The sequence below is a fragment of the Myxine glutinosa genome, chromosome 10 (genome assembly GCF_964187855.1).
Source record: "Myxine glutinosa chromosome 10, kmMyxGlut1.1, whole genome shotgun sequence".
NCBI classification, from domain to species: Eukaryota; Metazoa; Chordata; class Myxini; order Myxiniformes; family Myxinidae; genus Myxine; species Myxine glutinosa.
Window position 1 is genome coordinate 58323603 of NC_136270.1, and position 20144 is coordinate 58343746.

The following is a 20144-nucleotide window of genomic DNA, read 5'->3' on the forward strand; positions in this document are numbered from 1 at the left end:
CTCGTTCATTTTGATCCAGAGAAGGATCTTGTGCTGACATGCAATGCCTGTCGGTATGGAGTGGGGAGTGTATTATCACATGTGATGCCAGATGGTACGGAAAGACCTGTTGCATTTGCATCCAGAACGTTGTCCCCGGCAGAGAAGAACTATTCCCAACTTGACAAGGAAGGATTGGAAATCGTTTTCGGCATCAGCAAATTTCACCAGTACCTTCTTGGACATCATTTCACGATTCGCACTGATCACAAGCCGCTGATCAGTCCGTTTGGTCCAACTAAGGCGACATCTGACACACTACCGCCCAGGATCATCCGCTGGTCCCTGTTTCTCGCTGCTTATGACAACACCATATGTTACAAGCCTGTTTCGTCTATCACAAATGCAGATGCCATGAGTTGGTTACCCCTTCCAGAATCCGTTGATGATTCGCCTACACCAGGATCCATTATCGCACTGATGGATCATCTGGAATATTGTGCTGTCGACGCCGGACAGATCCGCACTCATACTCGATGAGACCCCGTTCTGTCCAGAACTGTCCAGGCTGTACAGCTTGGATGGCATTGGCTACCTGAGGGTGACCCAGCTTTTGTGGCTTTTAAAGCACGTAAAAACGAACTCAGCGTAGAAAATGGTTGCCTACTCTGGGGATGTTGTGTCGTGATCCCGGAAAATCTGCGTTCCAGGGTCATGGATTAAATCCATGACTGTCATCCCGGGATTGTAAGGATGAAGTCACTTGCTAGAAACTATGTGTGGTGGCCGAATCGTGATGCTGATATCGAACATCATGTTCGACATTGTTACCCCTGCCAGAGCACCTGGAATACACCTGCGAAAGCGCCACTGCATCCCTGGGAATGGCCCAGCGAACCGTGGCATCGCCTACATCTCGATTATGCCGGGCCTATTAACGGCAGCATGATTCTAATAATTACAGACGCGCACACAAAATGGATCGATGCCTATGTGACGCGTGGTACTATGTCAGCCATTGTCATCGAAAGACTCAGACGCTGTTGGTCTGCCCAGGATGATCGTGAGTGATAACTGTGCGTGTTTTTCCAGTTCCGAGTTCGCCTAGTTCACACGTCGGAACGGCATCAAACATAAGTTTGTCAGCCCACATCACCAGGCTTCAAATGGCTTGGCCGAACGATCCGTGGGAATCATCAAATCCGGATTGCAGAAACTTCAGGAGGGAACCCTGGAAACAAAGCTGTCTCGTCTCCTGTTCAAATACCGCATCACGCCACAATCAACAACCGGTGCAGCTCTGTCTCTGAGTTATTGATGAAACGACGCGTGAGATCGACACTTGAAAATCTCAAACCAGACATATCATCAAATGTTTATCAGAGCCAGCTTAATCAAAAGTTGGTGCACGATAAGTCGTCCAACAGTCCCTGTATCAACATCGGAGATCCAGTGTTTGCCCGAAATTTTGGTGCAGGTGCGACGTGGCTACCGGGGGACATCATCGAGAAGCCAGGTCCACTGTCCTGCGTGATTCGCCTGCAGGACGGCCACGACATTCGTCGACATCTGGACCACATAACCTACCATCACTGTCATTTGATAGAGCCTGCAACATCATCACAGTCAGAACAACAGGTCGACCAGGGATCGTCCTGGCCGCTCCAGCCGGCTCGGATGCCCCGAAAACCTCTGCGAACGCTACACCCTTCGTGGAGACCAAAGGGATCACCTCGGACTCTGTATCCACTGGTCCACAAGCCCCGAAAATCTCTGCCAACGCTACACCTTCGTGGAGACCAAAGGGATCACCTCGGACTCTGTATCCACTGGTCCACCGCGACGCTCAGTGTGCGAGAGAAAAGCACCCGAGACTGTTTGAATCTTTGAAGATGTTTTTTCACGTTGACACATGTTCTATTTTCACGTCGAAACATGTTCTATTTTTACGTCGACACATGTTCTATTTTCACGTCGACACATGTTCTATTTTCACGTCGACACATGTTCTATTTTCACGTTGGAGATACGCAGGCGGGAGAGCAGCTTTCTCACCGCCGATGGCGGAAGCGAGTGAAATAGCCGACCGGGTTGGGGAGCTCGAATAATTTGGAAGTGAGCCGGAGATAGGGGGACTAGAGGTGAGGAGTGAAACCTCCTTCCCCCCCCCCCCACCACCGAGCATTAGTCCACCCCCCCTCCTCTACCAGAGAGCCGGGGACCAGGGGAACAAACCCAATTGCTTTCCAGGCCATGTTTGTTGATACATTAATGTGTGTAATGAAACAAATGAATAATAAAAAGGATGCCCAGAGTCAATAAATAAGGGGAGGAATTAAACAAATAAGGGGAGAAATGAAACAAATAAGGGGAGAAATGAAGCAAATGAATCATAAAATGGATGCCAAACAGTTCAATCTTGGTTTCATCAGACCACAGAATCTTGTTTCTCACAGTCTGAGAGTCCTTTAGGTGTTTTTTTGCAAACTTCAAGCGGGCTTTCATGTGTCTTTCACTGAGGAGAGGCTTCCGTCTGGCCACTCTGCCATAAAGCCCAGATCGGTGGAGTGTTGCAGTGATGGTTGTCCTTCTGGAAGTTTCCCCATCTCCACACAGGATCTCTGGAGCTCAGCCAGAGTGACCATCGGGTTCTTGGTCACCTTTCTTACCAAGGCCCTTCTCCCCCGATTGCTCAGCTTCGCCGGGCGGCCAACTCTAGGAAGAGTCCTGGTTGTTCCAAACTTCCTCCATTTAAGAATTATGGAGGCCACTGTGCTCTTGGGAACCTTCAATGCAGCAGAATTTTTTTTGTAGGCTTCCTCCGATCTGTGCCTCGACACAATCCTGTCTCTGAGCTCTGCAGGCAGTTCCTTCGACGTCATGGCTTGGTTTTTGCTCTGATATGCATTGTCAGCTGTGAGACCTCATATAGACAGGTGTGTGCCTTTCCAAATCATGTCCAATCAATTGAATTTACCACAGGTGGACTCCAATCAAGGTGTAGAAACATCTCAAAGATGATCAAGAGAAATGGGAGGCACCTGAGATAAATTTCAAGTGTCATAGCAAAGGGTCTGAATACTTATGTCGATGTGATATTTCAGTTTTTTCTTTTTAATAAATTTGCAAAACTTTCTAAAATCCTGTTTTCTCTTTGTCATTATGGGGTATTGAGTGTAGATTGATGAGGGAAAAATGAATTTAAACGATTTCAGCATAAGGCTGCAACATAATAAATGTGAAAAAAGTGAAGGGGTCTGAATACTTTCTGAATGCACTGTATGTATGGTATCAAGCCACACGCACGAGCAAGGTCACGGAAGACGTATGTAAGGTATCTGGAGGCACACACGAGCACGGTCACGTGAGACGTATGTAAGGTATCTGGAGGCACACACGAGCACGGTCACGTGAGACGTATGTAAGGTATCTGGAGGCACACACGAGCACGGTCACATGAGACGTATGTAAGGTATCTGGAGGCACACACGAGCACGGTCACGTGAGACGTATGTAAGGTATCAGGCCACACGCACGAGCAAGGTCACGGAAGACGTATGTAAGGTATCTGGAGGCACACACGAGCACGGTCACGTGAGACGTATGTAAGGTATCTGGAGGCACACACGAGCACGGTCACGTGAGACGTATGTAAGGTATCTGGAGGCACACACGAGCACGGTCACGTGTGACGTATGTAAGGTATCTGGACGCGCGCGTCTCGCAATCACAGTCGGGAGGTCATGCGCCCACTCCGATTCAAACGTTCATTCATTCAGTCATTCATTCATTTATTGTTCGAGTGTCCATGACTGCCTCCGAAACCTCGTGCGAACGCACGCAGATACTCCTAGCCAGGGCTCAGAGGCAGGTGTGCAGTGCGCGAGACATCGCGCACCTTGAAGAGACGCGCAGACAGAACAAGCGTGTTTGTACATGAGGGGGACGGACGGTCCTGTTTCCCACACGCCCGTTTCTGTCTTCCCTGTGTTATCCGTTCGGGAATGTCCAAGGTGATTCGCACTCAGAATGGCGCGAGCGAGAGCGCACGGACACCCTCGTGTCGATCCAAGTGCTCCTTTACGTCCATTGGCGAGAGGGAGGAGGAGGAGATGGTGAGGTGAGGGTGAGGTGGGGGTTCTCGGCGGTAGGACAATCACAGGATTTACGGGCGAGCTCCTGTTGGTCGCCAGCGGGAGGGATGGCGGAAGGGAGGGATGGAGGGAAGGAGGGAGCCTCTTTGCACTTAACGATTAAAAAGAGAAAACTTCTTGCAAAATTTCTCGAGCGGAAGTTGCGGAGCAGCCACGGTCTCCAGGGTCCGAATTTGTCGAGCAGCCATGGTCTCCAGGGTCCGTGTGGCTCTACTCGTGGCCGCCCTGGGCTCGACCGTCGGCGGAGCCACTGGGGGACGCGATCCCCGCGTCCAGGGTCACGTCGGATTCCTGTTGGTCGTGCGGTCGACATCATGAGCCAGGGACCATGGAGTCGGGACTGAACGTGTCGGTCCTCGCCGAGGCGGTCAAACGGCACATCCTGGCTCGGCTGCAACTCCGCGAACGTCCCAACGTGTCGCATCGCCCTCCCCAGGCCGCGATCACCGCCGTCCTGCGCCGCCTGCACGCCGTGGGGGGGCACGTGGACGGCGCGGGGGGGCGACGTGGCGCACGCCGGGGCAGGCTCGAGAGGAACTCCGAGATGGTGAGCTTCGCGGAGCCAGGTACAGGTACGCTCGTCCAGCATGCACCCGTCCCGGCCAAGTGCCCTCTTCCTTTGTACATCGTGTATTATGCGATTTTCTTTGAAGCAATCGCGAGACAACACAACCTGCGAACAATTGTACAAGTCAATGGTTCATGATCCACGCACTCATAACTTATCGTAACAAGGGTCGCAAAAAATAGACATTATGTATGTATGTATGTATGTATGTATGTATGTATGTATATATATATATATATATATATATATATATATATATATATATATATATATATATATATATATATATATATATATATATATATATATATATATATATATATATATATACAGGGTGATTGAAAAGTAACTCCCTATTTTAAAATATTTAGAAATTATTTATTTATTGTAATATTTTTCTCAAATTTTTAGTGTTTGTTCCTTAATGTATGAGAATTTAATCTGTATTGGTTTTTTTTCAGATTATGTTTTGTTTGAAATTCGGAAGCCCTACAAACGTGGCTGGACGTCTTACCCTGCAGGAGCGTGCCCGGCTAGCGGCACGTTACGAAGTTTGGAAATCCGTTGTTCAAGTGCAAAGATGGTGGAGGACCATTAAAGAAGCACATGCTCAAGTTGAGGCAAAGACGATCAAGAATTGTCATGCAAAACTCATGGCTACAGGATCTGTATCTGATACTCGAAGAAGCAGTCGCCCTTCCAAGTCCAGTGACCCGGAGACAGTGCAAGCAGTTCAAGAAATGTTTACACATAGCCCAAGAAAGTCAATTCGACAAGCAGCAAGGGAAAGTGGGCTTTCCTTTCACACAGTACGAACTGTGCTCAAAAAGGAGCTTAAATGGCATGCTTGGAAGCCGCACTACTGTCAAGCACTCTCTGCTGAAGACTGCGACATTCGCATGGAGTTTGGGGAGGTGATGCTTGGTATGAAGATTGGTCTGATCTCTTTAAAAATATCCTCTGGTCTGATGAAGCGGTATTTCATATCGGTGGGTTTGTGAACCGTCACAACTGCTATTACTGGGCAGGAGAAGATCCTCGTGTTATTTCTGAAAAAACGCAATATCGGCCCAAGGTAACGGTGTGGTGTGGAATGACCACACCGTGTTCGTAGGGCTTCCGAATTTCAAACAAAAAATAATCTGAAAAAAACCAACACATTAAATTCTCATACATTATGGAACAAACACTAAAAATTTGATCAAACTATTACAATAAATAAATAATCTCTAAATATTTTAAAATAGGGAGTTACTTTTCAATCACCCTGTATATATATATATATATATATATATATATATATATATATATATATATATATATATATATATATATATATATATATACATACATATAGTCATATATGCAGTCATGTCTTATCCTACAGTTACCTGCACGATTAATACATATATTCGTCAAGTGAATGGTCAACTATATACTTGAATATATTCTCGAATAATATTTATTCATAACGTGTGATGTGCGTCATCAATGTGCATATTTATATTACATACATGACTGTGCATGATTATTGTACATGTTCATGTTACATACGTGACTGTGTGTGGATTACATACATGTTAATGTTACATACATGACTGTGTGATTATTCGATATGTTCATATTACATGACTGCATGCACATATGTTCAGACTACATACATGACTTTGTGATCAGTGTACATATTCATATTACATACATGACTGACTGTCAGTGAACTATGTGCATGGTCATATTACATACATACATGACTGGGTACAGCTTATGTACATGTTCATATTACATCCATGACTTGTGTGATAAGTGTACATGTTCATATTGCATCCATGACTTGTATGATCAGTGTACATGTTCATATTACATACATGGCTGACTGTGCACGGGCTATGTATGTGTTCATATTACATACATGTCTGTGTGCATGCACTATCTACATGTGCATATTACACACATGACTGTATGTGTGGACTATGCACATGTTCATATTACGTACATGACCATGTGTGTGGACTATGTACATGGTCATATTACACATATGACTGTGCATGTTCATATTGCATGTGTGACTGTGCACATGCTCATGTTACATACATGACTGTGGGACTATGTACATGTTCATGTCACATACATGACTGTGCATGTACTATGTAAATGTTCATGTTACATACATGACTGCATGCGTGGACTATGTGCATGTTTATATTACATACATGACTGTGTGTGTGGACTATGTACATACGAGTATAAAGCCTGTCAAAAATGACGGGTTGGAACAGTTTTTGACGGTAAAGCGGCGTGAGCATGCCAAAGCCTGAAGTCCGGGCCGAGTGTTGGGTGTGCTTATATCATATTTATTTATTATACATCCTACAGACGTAAATGAACACTCGTTTTACTCTACGCACTTTCCACGTCACGTTCAGCGAATGTCATCTCCCTGTGCCTTGTATTTATTGTGATTTAAATAAAAAACGCTTCCATACACCGACCTTGAGGCTCGGTTTGCAAGCCACCGTCTACATATCCAATGTAAGAGACATAATTACTCTTCTTTTGGGTCTTCAGAGTCCTAAGGGTCTTTTGGGTCCTCTGGTTAATTTGTGTATTTTGGGTGCTCACGCTCTTTTGCAGCCTTGGGATCTTCTGGTTCATTTGGGTCTTCGGGGTCTTTCAGGTCATTTGAGTCATTTGGGTCCTCTGCCTCTATGGGGTCCTCTGGTCTTTAAGGGTCTTTTGGATTCTTTGGTTCTATGGGGTCGTTAAGGGTCTTCGGGGTATTTTGGGTTTTCAGGGACTTTTTGGTCTTCTGGATCTTTTCGATTTTTTGGGGGTCTTTGGGATATTTTGGGTCTCTGGGGTCTTTTGGGTTTTTGGGTCTTTTCGGTCTTTGGGGTCTTTTCGGTCTTCTGGGCCTTTGAGATATCTTGGGTCCTTGAGGTATTTAAGGGTCTTCTGGGTCTTTTGGATCTTCAGGGTATTTTTAGTTTTCATGGTCTTTTGGGTTTTTTTTTTCTTTTCTTTTTTGTATACTGAATCGAGGCTCGTGAAAGAGCTGACATTTACTTCACAAACAAATCAACCAGACAAACAAAATATATAAAAAGAGGGAGTGGAAAACAAGATGGGGAGAGAAGGGGAAGCACACAAACACAAAGCCACACACCACACAAACACAAAGCCAAGGGTCTTCTGGGTATTTAAGGGTCTTTGGATATTCAGGGTCTTTTGGGTCTTTGGAGTATTTTGGGCCTTTGGGGTCTTTTGGGTATTGGTAGTATTTTGGGCATTTAAGGGTATTGGGGTCTTTGCAGTGTTTTGGTGTCTTTATGGGTCTTTGGGGAATTTTATGGCTTCAGGGCCTTTTGGGTTTTTGTTGTCTTTTGGGTCTTTAAGGGTCTTCGGGGTCTTTGGGGTCTTTTGGATATTTGGGGTATTTTGGGTCTTCTGGATATTTAAGGGTCTTTGGGTTTTTGGGGGTCTTCATGGTATTTTGGGTGTCCGTGGTCTTTTGGGCATTTAAGGGTCTTTGGGGGTCTTTTGCATCTTTGTGGTATTTTTGGTCTTTAATGGTATTTGGTGTGTTTTGGGTCTTTGGGGTCTTTTCAGTCTTTTGGGTCTTCAGGGTCTTTGTGGGTATTTGGGGTAGTTGGGGTCTTTAGTGTCTTTTGGGTTTTTGTGGTCTTTTGGGTATTTAAGAGTCTTTGGGGTCTTTTGGGTCTTTGGGGTATTTTGGGTGTTTGGGGTCAAATGGGTTTTCAAATACCTTTCTGTATTTTGGGCCTTTGGGGACTTCTGGGTCTTCATGGTCTTTTGTGTCTTCAACAGTCCACAGTGTATTGTTGGTCTTTTTGTATTTTGGGTCCTTGAGGTCTTAGGGTCTTTGGGTCTTACCAAAATTTTGGGTATTTGGGGTGCATTGTGTCTTGAGGGTCTTTTCGGTCTTTTCGGTCTTTTACGTCTTTGGCGTATTTTTGGTCTTTGGGGTATTTTGGGTGTTTGGGGCCCATTGGGTCTTTTTGGTCTTTTGGGTATTTTGGATTTTCAGAGTCCTTGGGGGTCTTCTGAGTCATTGGGGGTATTTGGGGTAATCTTTGTCATTTGGGTCCTTGGGGTTGTTTGGGTCTTTTCGATCCTCAGGGTCTTTTGGATCTTCGGGGTCTTTGGGGTCCATTGGATCTTCAGGGTCTTTGGGGTCTTTTGGGTCTTTGGGGTCCTTTGGGTCTTCGGAGTATTTTGGGTCTTCGGAGTATTTTGGGTCTTCGGAATATTTTGGGTCTTCAAAGTCCTTGGGGTTTATTGGGTCCTTGGGGTCTTCTAGGCCTTCATTATCTTTTGTGTCTTTAACAGTCTACAGGGTATTTTGGATCTTTGGGTATTTTGTTGTTTGGGGGTCTATTGGGTCTTCTGGGTCCTTGAGGTATTTTGGGTCTTAGGGTCTTCAACAAAATTTTTGGTCTTTGGGGTCCATTGGGTCTTCGGGGTATTTTCGGTCTTTTGGGTCTTTTACGTCTTTGGCGTATTTTCGGTCTTTGGGGTATTTTGGGTGTTTGGGGCCCATTGGGTCTTTTTGGTCTTTTGGGTATTTTGGATTTTCAGAGTCCTTGGGGGTCTTCTGAGTCATTGGGGTATTTGGGGTAATCTTTGTCATTTGGGTCCTTGGGGTTGTTTGGGTCTTTTCGATCCTCAGGGTCTTTTGGGTCTTCAGGGTTTTTGGGGTCCATTGGATCTTCAGGATCTTTTCAGTCTTTTGGGTCTTTGGGGTCTTTTGCGTCTTTGGAGTCCTTTGGGTATTTGGGGTATTTTGGGTCTTCAGAGTATTTTGGGTCTTTAAAGTCCTTGGGGTCTTCTGGGTCCTTGGGGTCTTCTAGGCCTTCATTATATTTTGTGTCTTTAACAGTCTACAGGGTATTTTCGGTCTTCAGGTATTTTGGGTGTTTGGGGTATATTGGGTCTTCTGGCTCCTTGAGGTATTTTGGGTCTTTGGGTCTTACCAAAATTTTGGGTCTTTGGGGTCCATTGGGTCTTCAGGCACTTTTCAGTCTTTTGGGTCTTTGGTGTATTTTGGGTCTTTGGGGTATTTTGGGTGTATGGGGTTCATTGGGTATTTTTGGTCTTTTGGGTCTTTGGGGTATTTTGGATCTTCAGAGTAGTTGGGGTTATTCTGAGTCCTTGGGGGTCTTTTGGGTCCTTTTTGTCATTTGGATCCTTGGGGTTGTTTGGGTCTTTTGGATCCTTGTGGTCTTTAGGGTCTTCGGGGCCTTTTGGGTCCATTGGGTCTTCGGGATCTTTTCAGTCTCTCCGAAAGACCGACTGGAAAACCCTCCCACCTACTTTCTCAACAATCCTCTCCAAGAAGTTCTGTCGCCCTCGCTTTTGGGTCTCACTATCTGCCATGATCTTTCTTGGGAAAACCACATTTCCAAGCTGGCCTCCAAAGCCAGTCGCCGACTGGGCATCCTCCGTCGTGCGAAGTCCTTCCTTGGCACACCTGAGATCCTCACCACATACAAGGCTTTCATCCGCAGCTCAATGGAATACTGTTCCCCCCTCTGGGCCTGTGCTCCTGCCTCACACCTAGCTCGTCTTCATGCTGTTGAAACCAAAGCTTTCAGAATCATTGGAATCTCTCGTGATGACGCTAATTCCAAGGGCCTCTCACTCACTCACCGCAGGCAGGTTGGTGGTCTTTTCGTCTTCTACCGACTCCTCTCCGGCCTTGCTCCCACAGCTCTCTCTCTCTGTGCTCTGTCCCCCAAATATTCCTACAGGTCGCACAAGATCTGCCAGTGACCCTCTTATGGTTAAACTGCCAAAATCTAGGCTCTCTGCTCACCTTCACTCTTTCGTTCCCCTTTTCTCCCACCTCTGGAACAAACTCCCTCACTCCCTTCAATCCCACTCGTCCCTCCAGGTCTTTAAAACAGCTGTTCACCACCATCTCATATCTTCCCCCATCCAAAACCTTGATCTATTCTACCCCCGCTAATTCACCCCAGGTCCGCTTTTTTGAAATTCCAACTTCTTTCCTGGAAGTCCTTGCAGTGTCCATGTGTTTTATACCTCTCCCACCTCCCCCCAAGCCCTCCTCCTTCCACATTTCTCTCGATGTCCCTGCTCTCAAATGTTGTGTTTGTGTCCTTCGCCCTCTCTCCCCATCTTGTCTACCGCTCCCCTTATTTTGTGTTTTATGTGTCGGTTTGACTTTTTGTGTGATTAATGTTAGCTCTTTCACGAGCCTCGATCTTATATAAAAACAAGTACAAAAAGTTTTAATTAAAACAAAAGCCGCGTCGATGTTACACAATGCCTAGATGCAGCTGTGCCTATAACGTCGATGTTATAGGCACAGGACATTCCTATTGATTCGATTACTTGATGTTATTTTTGTGCAAAGTGAAAATATATCTCGGCAATTTCCCGTGTGTGGCGACACGTGAACGAAGCTATGCTCCTCTCTCCACATTATTGTGACGACGTATAAATTAAATATTTCATCGTGACGATTGTCATCAAATGGACGAATTTTTAATATATCTCAGCATTTTCCCGTCTGTTATTTCGGGCGGTGTATGACTGACCATGCCGCGATTTAAAAAAAATATATCTCAATGGACTTGAAGTTACAGGCCTTTGAGAATTCATTTCGTTCTATAAAGGGCAACTTTCATCGGATTTTCTTCCCGTTTTTTTTCAACCGAGTCTAAAACTATGTTAGCGACTGTGAAAAATGAAATGATATATCGAATTTGATTTGAAAGAAAACTGTGTGAGAGAGCAAGACACCACGGGCCAACAAAACAGGCCTCAAAGCTATGCGAGTTAATAAAATGGTGGATATTTGTTTATATGAAGCCTCTCCCACAATGGGTGGAGCTATGGTTCCCCGAATGGGTGGAGCTTTGAGGTTTTGTCTTCTCTGCAAGAACAACAAGAACAAGAAGAAGAAGAAGAAGAAGAACAAGAACAACAGCAGAGGGCACTCTATGACCAGCGTCTGCGACGCGGCAAAAAAAAAAGAAGTCTTTTGGGTCCTTTGGGGGTATTTTGGGTCGTCAGAGTCTTTTCGGCCTTTTAACCGGTGGACACACAGTCGTGTTCAAGGATTGCCCTTTAACCCCCCCCCCCCCCCCAATCCACTCAAATCCCTCCTAAAGCACTACTCAAAGCATTTAAAAACTAGCCTTATGAAGGGGGACAAACACACACACAAACACACACACACACACACACACACACACACACGGTAGGTTACATATGAGTGTGTGTGCGGTCTTTGTGCTTGTTTATATTAACTGGTACACCCGCACACTACGGGAGCTGCAGAAAGGGTCATTCCTCTTTGGGGTACATAGATTACAGTCGATCTATGGTCGGGTCTCAAGAACATTGGGTGTGTGTGCATTTACCAAGTTTCTGGTGGAGAGATCGCAAAATGGTTTAAGCATTCGAGCAAGCACTCCATTCAAAACCGTTAAGGAACGGCTGGCTTGGCAAGTGCAAGCTAGCTGCTTGGTAAATGAGCACACCCCGGGCTTCCTCCCTTTCAGTTTTGTTTTAAACAGCAGGAGTAAGTTTCAAAAGTCCGCCAGGAAAAATTCCAGGTTTGAGGCAGGAAGGGTCATGTTGTTAACACAACACCTATGGGGTACCTAGAGTACAGTAGATCTTCACTCAGTTCTTTTGTAAGTAAAACTTACCTCACAGATGTCGGAATTCCTCCAAATTTCTTTGTTTAGTGTTATAAACAGCATTAGCGACTGTTTAAAAAGCTAATCATACGTGTTTGTGGTTTATAATATCCATTACTGTTCATTAATGTTCATTGCTACTGGTAGCGTTGCTCCCACGAAAACGCCATGATAAGCTATTTATATACGTCGACTCACCGGAAAAAAACCCCTTGGGGAGGTAGGATATTATTGGTATTAATATTGTTTTGTAATAACTTTAATATTACACTATTATCGTTAGTTTTGTTATTCGAAGCGGCCTTGGAAAAACGCCACGATAAAGCTAATTTAACATGGATATACACCTCAACACGCAACCCATTGACGGCAATGGCGGGGAAAATCCACTCGGGGAAGAAAACCCCCTTGGGGAGGGAGGAGGGGGCAAATGAATGCGCTACAACCTTCATTGTGTAACCCTTGGTCATCGTATCAAGTTTGGTTGAGATTGGATAACTAACGACAGAATGTATTGGTGTCAAAAATTCATCAGACAGACAGACACAAATGGCGTATTTTAGTATGATGCAGGACTATGTGTGGACTACATACATATTACATAAATTATTTTGTGCGTGGACGATGTACATGTTCATATTTAATACATGACTGTGTGATTAGTCTTCATGTTCATATTACATACATGACTGACTGTGCATAATTATTGTACATGTTCATGTTACATACGTGACTGTGTGTGTGCACTATGTACATACATAGTGTGTCGTTTTACCCTTGTGTACATGGTGTGTCGTTTTATCCCTCGTGTACATGGTGTGTCGTTTTATCCCTCGTGTACATGGTGCGTCGATTTATCCCTCGTGTACATGGTGCGTCGTTTTATCCCTCGTGTACATGGTGCGTCGTTTTATCCCTCGTGTACATGGTGCGTCGTTTTATCCCTCGTGTACATGGTGCGTCGTTTTATCCCTCGTGTACATGGTGCGTCGTTTTATCCCTCGTGTACATGGTGCGTCGTTTTATCCCTCGTGTACATGGTGCGTCGTTTTATCCCTCGTGTACATGGTGCGTCGTTTTATCCCTCGTGTACATGGTGCGTCGTTTTATCCCTCGTGTACATGGTGCGTCGTTTTATCCCTCGTGTACATGGTGTGTCGTTTTATCCCTCGTGTACATGGTGTGTCGTTTTATCCCTCGTGTACATGGTGTGTCGTTTTATCCCTCGTGTACATGGTGTGTCGTTTTATCCCTCGTGTACATGGTGTGTCGTTTTACCCTTGTGTACATACATAGTGTGTCGTTTTACCCTTGTGTACATGGTGTGTCGTTTTACCCTTGTGTACATGGTGTGTCGTTTTACCCTTGTGTACATGGTGTGTCGTTTTATCCCTTGTGTACATGGTGTGTCGTTTTATCCCTCGTGTACATGGTGTGTCGTTTTATCCCTCGTGTACATACATAGTGTGTCGTTTTACCCTTGTGTACATGGTGTGTCGTTTTACCCTTGTGTACATACATAGTGTGTCGTTTTACCCTTGTGTACATGGTGCGTCGTTTTATCCCTCGTGTACATGGTGTGTCGTTTTACCCTCGTGTACATGGTGTGTCGTTTTACCCTCGTGTACATGGTGCGTCGTTTTATCTCTCGTGTACATGGTGCGTCGTTTTATCCCTCGTGTACATGGTGCGTGGTTTTATCCCTCGTGTACATGGTGTGTCGTTTTATCCCTCGTGTACATGGTGCGTCGTTTTATCCCTCGTGTACATGGTGCATCGTTTTATCCCTCGTGTACATGGTGCGTCGTTTTATCCTTCGTGTACATGGTGTGTCGTTTTATCCCTCGTGTACATGGTGCGTCGTTTTATCCCTCGTGTACATGGTGTGTCGTTTTATCCCTCGTGTACATGGTGTGTCGTTTTATCCCTCGTGTACATGGTGCATCGTTTTATCCCTCGTGTACATGGTGCGTCGTTTTATCCCTCGTGTACATGGTGCGTCGTTTTACACTCGTGTACATGGTGCGTCGTTTTATCCCTCGTGTACATGGTGCGTCGTTTTATCCCTCGTGCACATGGTGCGTCGTTTTATCCCTCGTGTACATGGTGCGTCGTTTTATCCCTCGTGTACATGGTGCGTCGTTTTATCCCTCGTGTACATGGTGCGTCGTTTTATCCCTCGTGTACATGGTGCGTCGTTTTATCCATCGTGTACATGGTGCGTCGTTTTATCCCTCGTGTACATGGTGCGTCGTTTTATCCCTCGTGTACATGGTGTGTCGTTTTATCCCTCGTGTACATGGTGTGTCGTTTTATCCCTCGTGTACATGGTGTGTCGTTTTATCCCTCGTGTACATGGTGTGTCGTTTTACCCTTGTGTACATGGTGTGTCGTTTTACCCTTGTGTACATACTATAGTGTGTCGTTTTACCCTTGTGTACATGGTGTGTCGTTTTACCCTTGTGTACATGGTGTGTCGTTTTACCCTTGTGTACATGGTGTGTCGTTTTATCCCTCGTGTACATACATAGTGTGTCGTTTTACCCTTGTGTACATGGTGTGTCGTTTTACCCTTGTGTACATACATAGTGTGTCGTTTTACCCTTGTGTACATGGTGTGTCGTTTTATCCCTCGTGTACATGGTGCGTCGTTTTATCCCTCGTGTACATGGTGTGTCGTTTTATCCCTCGTGTACATGGTGCGTCGTTTTATCCCTCGTGTACATGGTGTGTCGTTTTATCCCTCGTGTACATGGTGCGTCGTTTTATCCCTCGTGTACATGGTGCGTCGTTTTATCCCTCGTGTACATGGTGCGTCGTTTTATCCCTTGTGTACATGGTGCGTCGTTTTATCCATCGTGCACATGGTGCGTCGTTTTATCCCTCGTGCACATGGTGCGTCGTTTTATCCCTCGTGTACATGGTGCGTCGTTTTATCCCTCGTGTACATGGTGTGTCGTTTTATCCCTCGTGTACATGGTGTGTCGTTTTATCCCTCGTGTACATGGTGTGTCGTTTTACCCTTGTGTACATACATAGTGTGTCGTTTTACCCTTGTGTACATGGTGTGTCGTTTTACCCTTGTGTACATACTATAGTGTGTCGTTTTACCCTTGTGTACATGGTGTGTCGTTTTACCCTTGTGTACATGGTGTGTCGTTTTACCCTTGTGTACATGGTGTGTCGTTTTATCCCTCGTGTACATGGTGTGTCGTTTTATCCCTCGTGTACATACATAGTGTGTCGTTTTACCCTTGTGTACATGGTGTGTCGTTTTACCCTTGTGTACATACATAGTGTGTCGTTTTACCCTTGTGTACATGGTGTGTCGTTTTATCCCTCGTGTACATGGTGCGTCGTTTTATCCCTCGTGTACATGGTGTGTCGTTTTACCCTCGTGTACATGGTGCGTCGTTTTATCCCTCGTTTACATGGTGCGTCGTTTTATCCCTCGTGTACATGGTGTGTCGTTTTATCCCTCGTGTACATGGTGTGTCGTTTTATCCCTCGTGTACATGGTGTGTCGTTTTACCCTTGTGTACATACATAGTGTGTCGTTTTACCCTTGTGTACATACATAGTGTGTCGTTTTACCCTTGTGTACATGGTGTGTCGTTTTACCCTTGTGTACATGGTGTGTCGTTTTACCCTTGTGTACATGGTGTGTCGTTTTATCCCTTGTGTACATGGTGTGTCGTTTTATCCCTCGTGTACATGGTGTGTCGTTTTATCCCTCGTGTACATACATAGTGTGTCGTTTTACCCTTGTGTACATGGTGTGTCGTTTTACCCTTGTGTACATACATAGTGTGTCGTTTTACCCTTGTGTACATGGTGCGTCGTTTTATCCCTCGTGTACATGGTGTGTCGTTTTACCCTCGTGTACATGGTGTGTCGTTTTACCCTCGTGTACATGGTGCGTCGTTTTACCCTCGTGTACATGGTGCGTCGTTTTATCCCTCGTGTACATGGTGCGTCGTTTTATCCCTCGTGTACATGGTGCGTCGTTTTATCCCTCGTGTACATGGTGTGTCGTTTTATCCCTCGTGTACATGGTGCGTCGTTTTATCCCTCGTGTACATGGTGCATCGTTTTATCCCTCGTGTACATGGTGCGTCGTTTTATCCTTCGTGTACATGGTGTGGCGTTTTATCCCTCGTGTACATGGTGTGTCGTTTTATCCCTCGTGTACATGGTGTGTCGTTTTATCCCTCGTGTACATGGTGTGTCGTTTTATCCCTCGTGTACATGGTGTGTCGTTTTATCCCTCGTGTACATGGTGTGTCGTTTTATCCCTCGTGTACATGGTGTGTTGTTTTATCCCTCGTGTACATGGTGTGTTGTTTTATCCCTCGTGTACATGGTGTGTTGTTTTATCCCTCGTGTACATGGTGTGTTGTTTTATCCCTCATGTACATGGTGTGTTGTTTTATCCCTCGTGTACATGGTGTGTTGTTTTATCCCTCGTGTACATGGTGTGTTGTTTTATCCCTCGTGTACATGGTGTGTTGTTTTATCCCTCGTGTACATGGTGTGTTGTTTTATCCCTCGTGTACATGGTGTGTTGTTTTATCCCTCGTGTACATGGTGTGTTGTTTTATCCCTCGTGTACATGGTGTGGCGTTTTATCCCCCGTGTACATGGTGTGTCCATTTTTCCCTTGTGTTCATGGTGTGTCGTTTTATCCCTTGTGTACCACTGTGCTTATTTACATATTTACTGTATAATTAACTCTGCCCTTCTTTAATCCTCGTAAACATCACTTGCATTTTATTTTGTTACAATGTATGTCATTTGTCTGACATCTGCCCTTGACCACATTCCCGACATGATCCGTGTCTGTTGTCTGCAGATCCCAACTTTCCGGACGTGCTGACATTCAACGCAGTACCACAATCGGGCCGACGCTTTCACGTCACGTCCGCCACGCTTTGGTTGCACCTGCCACGCCCTTCATTTTCGACGTCACATCGTCGGCATCGTCACTTCCCACTGACGGTGCGGGTGTTTACCCCAGGTGCCACGGCGCCCACGACGGAGAAGCTCTTTGCACTTAAACGCAACTCGTGGCGCGGCCTGGACGTGACTCGCCCCGTGCAGGAGCAATTGCAGTTTGGTTTACGCCGCATGTCCTTGCGTGCTGAGTGCGCCGCCTGCGGTACGGCATGGCGCGCAGACACACTCCGGGGGCCTCGAAGACCCTTCCTGATGTTGCGGACGAGCGAGCGTGCCTACGGTCGCTACAAGCAGAAACGGGGCCTCGAGTGTGACGGAAACGTGAAGTTGTGTTGTCGCAAGCAATTCTACATCGACTTTCACACCGTAGGTTGGAACGATTGGATCATCGCTCCACCCGGATACTACGGTAACTACTGCGAGGGCAAATGCCCCGCATTCATGGTGGGCACCATGGGATTCACGTCGTCCTTTCACAGCACCGTCATGAGCCAGTACCGCCTGCTGGGGTCGAACGCGCTGGGACGCGTGAACTCGTGTTGCATCCCGACACGTCTCAGCGCCATGTCCATGCTGTACTTTGACGCGGATCAGAACATCATCAAGAAGGATGTTCCAAACATGATCGTGGAGGAGTGTGGTTGCGCCTGAGCCGTTGGCCGCACGCATTCGCGGACATGTGGTGTCGTGCATACCCCGTGGGTTGCTTTTCTGACTCACTCGGATGGACCAGGGACAAAGTTGGAAGGTTGTGGCATCCGTCGACCTGCGGCGTGTTGCTTTCCAGACTCACTCGGATGGACCGGGTCACAAAGTGGGAAGGTAATGGCATCTGTCGACCTGTGGTGGGTTGCTTTTCTGACTCACTCGGATGGACCAGGGACAAAGTGGGAAGGTTATGGCATCCGTCGACCTGCAGCAGGTTGCTTTTCTGGTTCACTCGGATGGACCGGGTCACAAAGTGGGAAGGTTACGGCATCCGTCGACCTGCGGCGTGTTGCTTTCCAGACTCACTCGGATGGACCGGGTCACAAAGTGGGAAGGTAATGGCATCTGTCGACCTGCGGTGGGTTGCTTTTCTGACTCACTCGGATGGACCAGGGACAAAGTGGGAAGGTTATGGCATCCGTCGACCTGCGGCAGGTTGCTTTTCTGGTTCACTCGGATGGACCGGGTCACAAAGTGGGAAGGTTATGGCATCTGTCGACCTGTGGCGGGTTGCTTTTCTGACTCACTCGGATGGACCAGGGACAAAGTGGGAAGGTTATGGCATCCGTCGACCTGTGGCAGGTTGCTTTTATGACTCACTCGGATGGACCAGGGACAAAGTGGGAAGGTTATGGCATCTGTCGACCTGTGGCGGGTTGCCCTTTCTGACTCACCTGGATGGACCAGGGACAAAGTGGGAAGGTTATGGCATCCGTCAACCTGCGGCAGGTTGCCCTTTCTGACTTACCCGGGTGGACCGTGGACAAAATTGGAAGGTTACGGCATCCGTCGACCTGCGGCGGGTTGCTTTTATGACTCACTCGGATGGACCGGGGACAAAGTGGGAAGGTTATGGCATCCGTCGACCCGAGGATGATGGGCGCATGTAACCGCGAGAGGCACCAAGACCACGTAGACAATAAAGCCTTGCGCTGCGTTGTCACATATTACACAATGTGCACTTAGCATCATTTTATCTCATGATTTTCATCTTTCTGCTCTTTCTTTTCTATCATGAGGCAGCAAAGGCTTTTGTTCATGTCTATTTCAAGAGCCCAAAGGAAACAATTTGTCAGCAATACTTGAAACTTTGCCTTTCGTATCCATATTGTTAAGCACGAGAGTCAGACGTTGTATTGATAGTTTCGTGATGTTCCTCGATTTGCACTGACGCGACAATCAAAGCGTGTAAGTAGCCCATGGTTTATATGAAACGCGCGATGCTTTGTGGGAAAATGTTGCACATAACTTATAACGTTATATCAACAGGCGACAAAACGCAGAGAAAGTCTAATAACTCCGGTGTGCATAAAGTTTGAAAAACAAATGTGCTTTGAGAGTGTGACATGTGTACAACATGGACAAATCTATGGCTTGTGTTTTTTACACACACACGCATGGACAAACGATCATGCATAACTGTACTTTCAGATTGCGGATCATGTATGGACCACTTAGGACGTCATGCATGCCTCATATACTGTATTTATGAGCGAGTTATCAACGCTTTCACCAACTTGTATTCCCCCGTAACACTATAATTTAAACGGTGCTTACCAAAGCAGAAAAGGCATTTCATCCCCTGTTGTTTGCTCACAAATCCTTTTATAAAGCTCTCATGGAGGCTTACTTCAACCGACCGGCTGTTTCATTTATTTCATGCACATGTGGATGTAACTCCCAATAAAGGGCAGCTGCACTTTGTGAGCGCAGTTCATGTGTCTTGTCGTACGCGCGACAGCCCACTGGTGCTTCTACAGTGTTATAATACGGGTTCCCTAACAATAAACCTCAACGCAGGAAGAGGCCATTTGACCCATCAAAGCCTTTGGTTGCTGTTTGTGCTCTATCATTTTAAAACCCACGTATCAAGCAAGGAAGCAGCACGTACTATTTGTTTGTTATGACTTGGTCGGGGTTTGAAACGCTGACCACACAATCAATGTGGACACTCAAATTATTATTTAACATATTCTGGATATGTATATATATATATACTGCTCGATGTCCAGGACACTGCTCGATGTTGCTCTCCTCAGCTTGAACCCGTGAATCATCACTGTTTCGGGGCCTCCTCCAGTACAGCTCCTC

General features: G+C 46.1%; 1 protein-coding gene across 2 annotated transcripts; it reads left to right on the forward strand.

The window, feature by feature from the left end:
• Nucleotides 1-4221: 4221 nt before the first annotated feature.
• INHBB (inhibin subunit beta B) lies at nt 4222-19760 on the forward strand. 2 transcript variants are annotated; one of them, XM_068103929.2, is made up of 2 exons: nt 4222-4705; nt 17242-19760. In XM_068103929.2, the coding sequence occupies exons 1-2, from the start codon at nt 4462-4464 to the stop codon at nt 17994-17996; spliced, it is 999 nt and encodes a 332-aa protein (XP_067960030.2). In that variant the 5' UTR covers nt 4222-4461; the 3' UTR covers nt 17997-19760. The 2 variants fall into 2 exon arrangements, with proteins under 2 accessions (XP_067960030.2, XP_067960032.2); XM_068103931.2 differs by having other exon boundaries at nt 4249-4699.
• Nucleotides 19761-20144: the final 384 nt, after the last annotated feature.